General features: G+C 47.6%; 1 protein-coding gene across 2 annotated transcripts in view; it reads right to left on the bottom strand.

Annotated features, from left to right (window-relative positions):
• Nup210 (nucleoporin 210) overlaps positions 1-12,755 on the bottom strand; it is a 95,026-nt gene that overhangs the window by 31,869 nt on the left and 50,402 nt on the right. For both annotated transcript variants that reach the window (XM_041642794.1, XM_041642791.1), the window contains exons 17-20: positions 8,593-8,785; positions 7,751-7,857; positions 6,917-7,021; positions 6,720-6,821 (exon numbers count right to left, since the gene is read on the bottom strand). In XM_041642794.1, coding sequence (XP_041498728.1) covers positions 6,720-6,821; positions 6,917-7,021; positions 7,751-7,857; positions 8,593-8,785 — 507 coding nt within the window. The remainder of the gene's footprint in view (positions 1-6,719; positions 6,822-6,916; positions 7,022-7,750; positions 7,858-8,592; positions 8,786-12,755) is intronic.

A 12,755-nucleotide genomic window follows, 5' to 3' on the forward strand; every position in this document is an offset into this window, starting at 1 on the left:
ATCAGTTTGGAGATGATGAATGCATTACTCCTCATTAAGAAACTCTATGGACCTTAGCTCACCAGCCCCGCCTTCCTGGGCCCCCGTTCACACTTCAGACTTGTGGCATGTGACATTTTCAAATGCATAAATATCCTAATAATAATATTTCTGACCATCACTGGGACCATTAGCTTCATGCAGTGATCAGCTCTGCCAGTTCCCCAAGAGCAAGAGTACGGGCTTGGCACTACACCATCCACAACCAGCCTCACAGAAGCAGCACACACCTGAGTTCAAGTCCTACAACCGTCACCTCCTACCAACTCATCCCTGGTGTGCTTCTGCTACATCCCAGGGCATCATGGCTGGCCATACACTGCAGTACTGTGTGGTAAAGGCACTAGTATGGCTCACCAGAGCAGAGCCTGCAAGCCTTCTTCCTCGTTACCACCATACTCTGCTAGAGCTTGGTCGAACGAACACAGCAGAAAGAAGTGTCAAGTGCTCAGGGCACATCAAGCTCTCAGTGACAGGCTAAACTCAGGGGACTCAGGAAATATGAGGAATGGTTTGAGAAGGAAGAAATCCTGAGTTTAAATCAGGTAAACACTCTTCTGTTCAATCCAGCCAAAAATAAAATAAAGGCCCCTTGCAGAGGGTTCTGGGAGCTGTGTGAGCAAAACTAATCAGCCTTGCTCAGCCCGAGGTTCATTGTGTGGGCATGAAAACTTCCACCACAGCCTGCTGTGTGCATCACGCACTCACTTCTCTTCCAAAGACACTGAGAAGCCAACTACACACATACAGGAGCCATTGTGAAGCCTCAACTCCTATCAATAAGGAAGAACGAGGCATTGTCTAGGAGCTCCGTGAGCACGGCTGTGCGCTTTCTCGTCTGTGAAGAAGAGAAATGAGAATGCTGCTAATTAGCAGCTGCAAAATGCCAAAGAAATGTGCAAACGTGTCCTTCAGATACAGCCCTCTGAAGGAAGCTGGGAGCACCCGTCACAGCCCATCAACACTCTGAAAGATACTGCAGGTTCGGAAGAGGGAGAAGGAAATAGGACCCGATTTCCCCTTGAAGCAGTTGGAGGAGAAAGCGGAGACCCAAGGTCAGTATTCCAAGGAAGCTGCTGAGACAGAAACCACACTCAAGGTGTGCCTCCAAGGTGCTGCTCCCCAGGGTGCCAGACTTGCCGGGGGACAGAATGGCTGCAGCCCACTGTGACTCTGTGAAGATGGGGGCACTGATACCCACATAGTGGTAACCCAAAAATGGCAGTAACTAAAGGAGCTCAGATGTCTTCTACGGGAAGCTGTAGTGCTGGAATCCTTGAGTCTTTCAAAGGAAGGCTCTGTTTGAATACCTCCAGATATGGTGTACTCACTACCTATACACAGAGCCAAGCTCAACATTGCCTCTGAAGAGCACTCACTCCTGGATGAAAAGTCTTTCTTCTGGCCATAGGTTCACCCTCGGCTTACTTAGGAAAGGCAACCTGACTAAGATGAACTGTAGTTGGTTGCCGTGGCAACAGACATACCTCTCCTGATTTCAAATTCCCCTTTTCTTGATAGCGGGAAGTTATTTTTAATCTCTAGATAAGGTATGTTTCCAGATGTGTGGATGAATTTCTGCTGAAGCTTTTCCTCCTAGTGTCAAGCTCTGACAAGACACACTCACACACAAACCTGTGCAATTAGTCCCTCTTTTATAAGGGAACAATGGAAATGCTTGGGAAAGTATGAGCATCACACCTACAGTTCCAGCTACTCAGAAGGGAGGTAGGAGGAACACCTGAGCTGAGGAGCTCAAGATCAGCCAGGAAATGAGGGAGACCCCAGGGTCTTAAAAATAAAAAATATAAAAAGACTAGCGAGATGGCTTAGTGGTTAAGAGCCCTGGCTGCTCTTCCAGAGGATGGGGGTTCTATTCCCACTACTCAAGTGGTGGGAGTAAAACCATCTGTAACTCTAGCTCCAGGGGATTTGATGTCCTCCTCTGGCTTCCACAGGCACTGCATACATGCGGTACACACATACATGCAGGCAAAATACTCATACACTAAAATTTTAAAAAAAAAATTTAAAAAGGAAATTAAAACAGATTAGAAAACACAGACTAAAGCATAAGAGGATAGTAAAGGAGGAAGAGAAAAATAAATGATCCCTAATCCATGAACAGAGTCAGTGCCTCTTGCAATGCAGACAGTCACATCAGAGCTTGGGAAAAGGAATATCCTAGGTGCCTTGGACTCTTCCAGCAGCATGTGCATGTGTCCCTCTCATAGCTACTCTGACCAATTTCCACATTCCCTAAATTAGCTGCATTTGATGTTTCCCTGCAGGTGGACAGAGTGTTTGCTGACCACTAATCTCACCAGTATTATAAGTAAGTCAGTCTTGCATATGATCTTCTCAAAGATGACCTGCATGGTGGAAGCAGAAGCTTACTATATGGTCAAGGGAACAGTGCCATTGTCTAGCACCCTGCACCCTTCTCTCACAGGCGGAGGGAGAAGTCCTGAGCAGGGGCAGGGCAGGCAGCCTCAGGAAGATGTCCGTTCGTTGCCTGCTGGGAGCTCTGGGAATCAGACGAAACCTTGGAGGAACTGAGTCTGTTTCCTACCAGAGGCCCAAGCTGCATCTAAGCTAGCAGAGGCAAGGTAGGATGAGGGTGGGGGTGAGGAATGTTAGTCGTCCTTTTCCTCACATACACACTTACAAATACTTTCAGTCTAGCCTAGAAGCCCCTGGTACACTACCCCATCTGGAGCATCTATAAAATACCCACATCATGCTTAGTGGTGGAAGGATGCAAACTTTCTCCCCAAATCTAGAGTAAGACAATGGTGGATGTTTTCATCACTTCTATTAACACTACTAGAGACTGTAGCCAGGGCAAAAAGGCAAGAAAAAGAAATCAAACTTCCAAATTTGAAGGGAAGGAATCAAACTACCTATATTCACACACGACATGATCACACTCCCCCCCCCACACACACACACAAAAAAAAAAACCTAGGGGATTCGCTAAAAACCCCCAAGAATTTAGCAAGGTTACACAATATGAGACCAACATGCAGAAAAAAGAAAATGCTAGAAAAATAAAATTTAAGAAAACAATTCCATTTAGAATTATCACCATGAATAAGAATACTTACACCTCACACTCATGGGCAGAGGCTGTGCATATGGTTAAGGGGCCATCCAAAAGTCCTGGCATAACTTTAGCTGGCTTCACAAATACATTGACATGTTTACTCTAGTATGTATATGGATGGAATTGTAAGGGACCCAAAATAAGTCAAAGTAGACTTGGAGGAGCCAGAAGACTCACACTTATAGATGTTCAAACTTGCTATAAAGCAATGGTAATCTACACTTGTAGTCGACACAAGGAAAGACAAGCAGGTCAATACAGAGCTGAAGCAGAGATGGGATCTCAGAACTAAGCTCATGTCTCTGATGGCTTGTGACATCGATGCCAAAATCATCCAAGGCAGAAAAAGAATAATGGCTTCTGGGACAGCTGGGAAGCCACACACACCAGGAAGGTCCTGGGTTCCCAGCACAGGACCACCATTAACTCAGTGTAGACAAAACACAGACGACAACAGGGTCCCATTCGCCATAGACTCTCAGGGAACCATGAAATGCAGGAACACAGACGAGCAGGAAGAGAGCTCACTGCCAAGGCTCATAACCTGAGTTCAATCCCCAGAGCCTACATGGTGGAAACAGAGAACCAGTTCCTGCAAGCTGTTCTCTGTCCTTCACAAGCATGCTGTGGCATTCATGTTCCTTCCACACTCAACAAAATAAACATATATATAAATGTAACTTTAAAGCTTAAAGAGATACTCTACTTAATAAAAAATTTAAAATTTTATTTATTATTTTTATTTTAACCAAAATTAAAAACAAAAGCTTGGAAGCATGCTAACAAGAAAGTAAAAAGGCAAGTTTGAATGAAAAATATGTGCATATCACATCTCATGAATAACTTATATCTAGAATATAATATGATATTCTACAACTTAATAAAGAGTAACAAGCAAAGAATCTAAACAGACATCTGTCCAAGAAGATACAAGAATGAAACACAAAGATGCTGAATGGCTTTACTCATCAGGGAATACAAATCTGCCTCACAAGGAGAGGTCACACGCACCTACTGGAGTGGCTGGAATATCAAGGTCTGATAATTACAAATGTTGACAAGGAATGGGAGGAACTGGCATGCTCATCCAGTGCTGGTGAGATGGGACATGGGAAATAGTCAGTCGTTGCTCAAAACATGCAGAGTTCCCATTCCTGGGCATATAAACAGAGATGAAACATGTATCCACACAAAAACACACACAGGACTGGAGAGATGGTTCAGCAGTGCTCTACTCCAGAAGAGCTGGTTTCAGATCCCAGAACCCACATGGCAGTTAATAACCATCTATAACTCAAGTTCCAGGGGATTTGACACCTTCTTCTGGCCCTCCATGCATGTACATGTTGTACATGACATACATGCAGATACTGGCACATATAAAAAAACTATCAAAAATTCTCCTGTGTACAAATGTTCACAGCAGTATTATTCTCAACAGTAAAGACAGACAGTATGGCTGGGAATGTAGCTCAGGTAGTAGAGTGTTCACCTGGCACACAGGAAGCACTGGGTTGGATTCCCAGCACCACACAGAAACAGGTGTGGTGGTGCACACCTGCAATCCCAGAAGTGGTGAGGTAAGAACATCTGAAGGTCAATTATCCTTTGCTAAAATACATCCTTAGCTTCAGATTGAGCTCCAGGACAATCTGGGCTATATGAAGTCCTGGTTTTGAAGGAGGGGGGAAAGGACAGATGCCCCCAAATATCAACTAATGGATGAATGAACAAACAAAAGGTGGCATAGCCATATCCAGTCATAAAAAGGAACGAGCTTCTAGAACATTCTACAATACGGAAACACATGCTAGGCAAGGGCCACATGCTGTTTGATTCCATTCACTTGAAATCTGCAGAATGGAAAAATCTATAGGGTTAGGAAATAAATTAGTAGTTACTGAAAGCTGGGACAGGGCACGAGTTTGAAAGAACTCAAAGGAGACAGGTAGCTAGAGGGTTTCCTTTCCAGGCGTGCACTCTTAGCATGATGGTGGTGATGGCTGCTCACATCTGTGAACCTACTAAGAACCTCTACACAGTACATGGAGTTGATGAGATGTAGGGGAACCAATAGAGGACACACTGCCACCCCTCCCCCACCGTGGGAGGCCCCTATGCCCTCTGGTTACCTTTGCCCCACTATCTCCTGACATCCAGCACCACAGTTAACCCTTGAGTCCAACACTTACAGGCACATTCCTCACACTCAGTTGGTTCTTCCCACTTTATACCTGTCCAGCTCAGGGCCATTGACTTTGTGATTTCTAAGCTAAGATAGCATGGTGGAGGCAAAAATGAGGAGAAATAGAAATGTGGGGAGCTAAACGCGCAGACACCAACACCTGATTGGAGCCATGCCACCGACCCCTGCGTAGTAATGGGTAATGTGTCAGTGTTTCTGAAAACGGGCTAGGCACAGGTTATTGCCTGGGTCATGGCCCTCCCTGGAACACTGGCGCCCCCATGCTGTGACTGGTCTGCAAGGGCTCAGGTGGAGAAACAAGGCAAAGCCAAAAGTAAAGAGCCTGGGGAAACAGTCAGCCAACCAGACTTCCTGAGTTGAAGCCACACCCCCTCCATTGCAGCACCATGTCAGCTCAGGTCTCCATGGAGTCCAGGGGAGCCTTGACTCTTTGGGAATGAGGCAGGCACACTTTCACCAGAGGAAGCAGAGTTTGGGCTCAGAGCTGCCTGGTGGCAATGCTCTAGCTGACAAGTGCTGACACTGTGAGGGTGGGTGTCATTCTTGACTTCCTTTCAGGAGGAACTTTCCATTTAATCCCCTATCAGACACATGTGAGACATTCAGGACAGTTCTTTGTTTTCACTCTCTGGCTCTATTAAGAAACCAAAGGTTAGGGGCTGGAGAGATGGCTCAGTGGCTAAGAACCTTCCAAAAGGTTGGAGTTTGATTCCCAGTACCCACATGGTCTTTCATAACCAGCTACAACTTCAGTTTCAGGTGATCTAGCATCCTCTTATGCCCTCCGAGGGCACTGCATGTACTTGTACACATACATGCATGAATGCAAATGCTCATACACGTAAAAGAAAACTAAATCATTGAAAAGAAAAAGGAGTTTAAAGAACTCAGATCCTGTATACGAAAACAAGGGATAAAAGTGCAAGTAAGATAACCACGGGCTACACCACAAGAAGAGAAGCAATTCGGGACACGAGGAAAGCAGCATGCTCCGTTCCTCCATGCCAGAGGTCCAACCAGGCCCTTGTCTGTAAGAGGGGGAGAGGGCGAAGTGGGCACTATGGAGAGCTAGGAGAGAGTTAGGAGTGGAGCTTGAAAAGAAAGTTTCTTAGGGTTACCATGAAGCCTTTTATGTAATAAAGGAATAATTAAAAGATGAATCGGAAGATTGACTGAAAGGAAAGAATTAGGTAATTAACAGTGCGAGTAATTGAAGAAAGAGAAAGTGCAGAGGTGGCATGGGAATGACAGGGGCTTCGAGCAACTTCAAATCTCAAGGCCCTGCATGGTGGGTGTTATTAAGTGCCGGCTTTCTGGAATAATCTGTCAACCTGACTAGACAGCTGGGATCCCGATGCTCAAGCTTACCAGAGCCACGCCCCGAGTGTCCTGGTAAGCCACCTTGATGATGTCTGGGGTGCTTGTGTTGAGGAAGAAGTAGCCAGAGCCTTCTGTGATGTGCAGTTCTACCTGGAGGGAGATGTGGGGATGGGAAGAGATCAGGCTGGGTAGCACAGAGTGCAGGGTGCCTTGTTCGAAAGGACGGCGGGGGCAAAGGGCCATACCTGGACGCCAGGATGGTTATAGATGGTCACTTCCTCCGGACTGACCCTCACGTCCTCTACGAGAATAAGCTCGATGGAGGCTGACACAGGTACTATAGGGTCATGCTGAAAAAGAAAGTCAACACTGTCAGATCCAGAAGACAGGGGCCTCACCAGCTACCTCCAAGAAGAGCGGGGCTAGATGCCCCAGGTAGCGGCCTCGTTCCAGGAACAGAAGCTTCAAGCAGTGTCAGTACCTAGGGGAAGCCTGGGAGGTAGAGAGAGCCCCGAAGAGGTCAAAAGTGTATGTGAAGGTCTTAAAATTGCGTCTGGGGGGTGTGAGGCTCCAGTGTGGGAACCAGTGAGGCACTCAAAAGCTAACAGGTGAATGGACCAGGTGAAGACATCTGGGACAGGGATAGGTGAGCATCTACCTCCAGCAGGCCACCTCCTTCCAAATGGAGACAGCTTTCTCTAAGAGGATGCTTCCTTGTCTCAGAATCTGGGCTCTTTAGGGTGCCAGCCCCCATATCCCCTGCCCTCGGGTATCTACTGCCTCCACACCATTTCAGCAGCAGCTTGCAGGGTGGCTCGAGAGGGTGGATATCATCCGAACAGGACCATTCTTGGGGACCCTTCCATTTCCTCAAATGTACCCCTCCCTACTACACACATGCCCTGAAGCAGCATATCTGCCTGAAGCCTGCAAGAGATGCTGGGAAGAGAAGAATCAAGCGGGTATTGATCCCTAGCAAGGGAGGTCAGGGCCTCCGACAGCAGACAGAATCTACACAGAAGCAGGAGACACCCTGGTGTTGCTCACGGTCCTACCCACTCATGTCCTTTGGGACATACCGGCTGCGTCACTCTGGCTGCACTGAGGTGGGACTGCTGGTAGTCAGTCACTGTGGCAGAGATGGCTGTGCTTCCTGATGCCTCATGAACCGAAACTGCTTGCAAACCTGAGGGCACAGAGGGAAAACAAATGCTGGCCACCACCCCTTGGCTCCCTTGGGGCCACATCCTGCTGCCAATTCAGTTTCAATTTTAAAAGCAGGTAACTGAGTTTACTGAGGCTTTTAGTCCTGTAAGGGTTAATAGCCCAGAACAGAGTTGCTGAGGTACGTTGAGAGGACAGGCTCAACACTGGGCTGCTGAGGAAGTTTGTCACTGTCACAGCATGGCCAAGGAACTTGGGACAGGAGCCCTTTCTGCTCTGGGTCCTATCTCTTATACCTATACGGGATTAAAGGAACACAGTAAAGCTGGCCGTACTGGTGCAGACTTACAATCCTAGCACTCAAGAGACAGGAAGACCTCACGTTTGAGGCCAGTTTGACTGCAGAGGAAGACCCTGTCTCAAAACAAACAAAACCAAACAAACAAACAGTCAAATAAATAAAAACCCACAGCAGCCAGGTATGATGGCACTTGTCTTTAATCCCAGCATTCAAGAGGCAAAGGCAGGTGGGTCTCTGATAGTTTGAGGCCAGCCTGGTCTTAATAGTTAGGCCAGGCAAAGCTATAGCGAGACTCTCTCTCAAAAAAATGGGGTGGGACATGAGCTCTCTCAATATTCCATGCTTTAGCTCTAAATGAAGGGAAGCCCCAGATACCCAAGGTCCTAGGCATGAGCAGTGCAGGACCTTCCTGTGTGTCCAGGGTTCCACCGCCCTCTGGCTCAAGACCTGGCTCACCATGTAGCTTCTTTTGGCCTTTTCCATCATCCTGGGATACCAGCTGCATAGGCTGGTCAGGCTCGGTGCTCGCCAGCAATGGCCGGGAAGACTCCCACTGGATGCTAAGAGAGCTGAAGTTATCAAACCGCCGGCCTTGCTGGTCATAGGCACCCAGATCTAACAGGGGATTTCGGTGACTGGATACTGGAACCTGAAAGAAACAGATCAGATGCTGCGGCCACACAGACTCTGCCACAAGTATGACATAAAGCCAGCTGTTTCCCTTACGGGCTCAGACGGCCCTGATGAAGGGGTGGGGGTGAACTGCAAACCAATGCTAAGGAATGACACCACTAAGGTGCCCCCAAACCTTGTCCAAATGGCTCCTGCTTCTCCATGGGGGATAATGGCACAGAGAGTGTACAGCAAGGCGGTAGCCAAGAAGAGGCAGGAGTATCTTCCCAAGCCTGATCAACTCTTGCTCCAGCTCTTCCTGCCCAGGAAGGTACAAAGGCCTCCATCCTTAGCTTCTCCCATCAAGATAGGAAGCAAACCAATCTTTTGGGACTTTCTTTTAAAAAAGAAGTTTTTTAGATTTATTTATTTTATGTGTATGAGTTTATTTTTACTTGTACATATGTACTCCTCATGCCTACAGAGGTCAGAAGAAGGCATCAGATTCCTTGGAACTGGAGTTACAGATGGTTGTGAACCATGTGGGTGCTTGGGAACTGAACCTAGCAAGTATAAGATGAGCAAGTACTCTTAACCATTGAGCCATATCTCCAGTCCTGGGACTTTCTTTCAAATATGCCTCCTGTGTGGTTATTCACATTATGGGGTGGCCTTTAGCATAGTTTACTATTTACCAATGACCTAATCCATTCAGGTATAGTCCAGAAGGAAGAACTGTCCTCTCTCACCTAAGGGCAACTGTATCACTGAGTCTGGTGAGTGAGATACAACAGTGATTTGTGATAATTCTGGAGGAACCTCTAAGACCTAAGCACAGTCTCCTTCTCTGCACAGTGGCTCCTAGTGATGCACAAGCCGGGACTCAAGCAGCACATGAGCAAGAGCTAAACTTGCACTATGTATTTAAGGTGTGGAGTTACGGGGGTGGGGGTTGTTACTATGACACAAAGAAGTCCATCCTGACTGAAGTTGCCACCAAGCTTCCTGCCTCAACCTCCAGGATCCCTCTCCAACTTCTTGTAGCTAGACAAGGTTCTAGACAACGCCTGACCAAACATTCTGCAATTTAAAAGTGCTCCCTCATGCCAGCAACTCAGGTCATCACTTGGGCACACCAAAGGTTTTAGTGACTGGGCAGGACACAAACTGTGAATATGGAGAGGAACCACAGAGGCCTGCCCCCATACACCTCACCCCTTCTCCCAGATTCAACCTCTGGTAGAAAGTCAGTGCTTTTCTGCAGAAGGCATCAGCTCTATGCAAGCATGCCTGCAGGCTGACTCCAACTTTCCCACTTCACAAATTGGAAGGCTGTGGCTCTGAGACTGAGCTTGCTCAGTCTCCCAGGTTTAGGGTAGAACACAGCAGGTCGGAATCTCCAAGGACTTCCTATGACATAGGTTTCTCCTTAGGTATCAGCTCAGCCCAATCTTGGACTAATTAGTCCCTGGAACACAAGTAGCACCCATGCTTGGTGAGAGGAACCCTGGCTGACCTGCCTGGAGAACCAAGTCTGCCTGTAGTCTGTTATTCCTGATGGTTGACTCCACTCTGGTGTCTCACCTTGCCAATAATTTACTCTGCAAACACGTCCTAGGTGGCCTCTGGATTTGGAGAGCTATAAAATTAAATTGATACTGCACCCAGATGCACCTTGGGGATATATCTTCTTCAAGGTCCCCTAATGAGACCATAAATCGCAGGAGTCATGCCTGAATGGCCAGCTCATGGCTCGGGAGCACTAGGACTGATGGATCACATGGCAGTTCTGTGTCCAAGGTCCATTACTTCTTGCTGACACCAACAGCACACAGTCCATTCTAAGTCAAGCTCTGCAGTCCAGAGTCAGCTCACCCAGTCTAGCTGTAGACAGACTAGGAACATCATGCTCAGCTCTTCATCAGTGCTTAAAGACGGGGAAAAACTATCTAGATCTGATTTGGTTTTGCCTTCCTGCAGTTCAGCAGCACAGACTGTCAATCTGAAGGCCCTTGCTCTCCAGGTAGCACCCACTCCCCATGCCTTTGCTGCCTCAGTGTCCCTCAGTCTGCACAAGGGTGCCTCCTAGAGGTACGCAGGGACAGTGCGCTCCTTGGTTTGCTCACTTGCCCAAGGTGTTTGCTGAGCTCTGGGCAGGAACCAAGCTCTGTTCTGGTGATAGGCAGAGACTAAAGTAAGCAAGCAAATTCTATAGTGATAGGTCACTGCGGGAATGGGAGAAGTGGGAGAGGGATCAGGTGTGCTGAGGCAGGTGCACTTTTAAGTGAAGTCAAAGACCAAGGAGACTCTGGATAGAGAAATGAGGGAGGCATGGGGCCAGGGATGGGAAAGCTGCAAGCCCTAGGACTCAGCCTACCTAAGCCCCGAACACTGACAGAAGGTACAAGGAATGACAAGGCCTTCAACCATAAAAGGCATAGACTGAGGTAAAAGCAGCCAGGGACCAGGGACACAGGGCCCCACAGGCCATTGAAGGGACTTGACTTTATCACTGGGCTCAACAAAAAAACAAACACAGAATAATTTATAATGGCTACTCTCTGGACTCCGCATCCAGTCACACAACCCCATTGTTGGCCTCTATCACAATCAAGGGATGGCTCCCACAGCAAGAGGGAACCCAGTGTTCCCACGTGCTGGGATCATGGTAGAACTTCTGCATTGATTCTGGCTCTTTACTTCTGGCAGGGGACCCAGAAGCAGGCAGATGTTTCCTGAAGATCCAAACTTAGCGCAATGTTGTTCCCTCTACCAAAGATAACTACACATACCAGATGTGACTACAGGTAAAACTTGACGACAAACCAGGTAGAGAGAGAGAAAGAGGGAGGAGGGTGATGTGGGCTCTCACATATGTGTGACAGCTAAAATGATACAGAAACAGAGTAGAGCAGGCGGGAGTCACTTGAGACTGGGAAGAGGAGAGGGGCAGGAGGAGGATGGGAAGCAGGCACTGAATACAGAAAGCAGTGAGCTCTGGGGTTCTGCAACGCAAAGAGGCAACTAAATGCCAGAATAATATTTTACATAAAGAATAACAAGAGAACAATCTGAAGCTTCCCAAATACAATGGGACCATCAATGTTTGAGAGGAAGAACTCCCCATCCTGATTTGACAGCTCACATTACAAGAATGCATGGAATTAATCACACTGTACCCCATAAATGTGCAATAATACAGTGACCAAAAGCTAAAAAGGCTTGAAGCAGGAAACGAGTTCAGGATTTCTTCTCAACTGGTCTCCAAGTCAAGACAGAGAAGTCTTCTCCTGAGCACCCCACTCAGAGGCCAGAAAAAGATGATTTCTCTGCAGTAGACACTGGAACTGAGCCACCTGCAGATTCTGAGCCTGCAACACCCTCCACCTTGATGAGAGAGTCAGTGGAGAGCATATAGAAGCTGCACATCTTACTCGAAACCACCATTTCCGGCCCAGGTAAAGCAAGTGGAAGGGATAAGTGCAGGTTTGTGGTGTGTTCATTCTTAGCTCCAGTGTAAGCAAAGGCCAGAAGGCAGAACCACAGATCCACACCAGAGCAGCAAGGGAAACAGCCTTGCTTGACTCCAGCAGGAAAAATGAAGGCTGGTCCTCAAGCCCAATGCATTACAGCTATGCAGCTCCCTTAACCAAGCTTTGAACAGAAGGGTGTGGATCACAGGCAAAATTGTCCTTCACCCGCCAGGGACCCAGCTCTCATAGCACCTGCCCCACAGCTGGATGGGCCGTGGACACCCTCAACATCATTAGGTTCATTCAGGTGTGCAGGAGGCCTGGGCACCCAGAGATGAGCAGTATCTGCTCTGAGATGGCTTTGGGGAGGAAACACAGAGACACAGGAGGAACTACTATGTTTGGAGATGGATTAAGGTGGTTCTGCATTTTCAACTCTGCCCACCTCAAAGATGGCCATGGTGTTGGGGGGAATGAGGCTAAAAGGTAATGGTTACAAGCACACAGAACTATCCTGGCCACCACGTGGATAGG

The sequence above is a fragment of the Microtus oregoni genome, unplaced genomic scaffold (assembly GCF_018167655.1).
Source record: "Microtus oregoni isolate MIOR12 unplaced genomic scaffold, Mior012 000002F_ref0000024, whole genome shotgun sequence".
NCBI lineage: Eukaryota > Metazoa > Chordata > Mammalia > Rodentia > Cricetidae > Microtus > Microtus oregoni.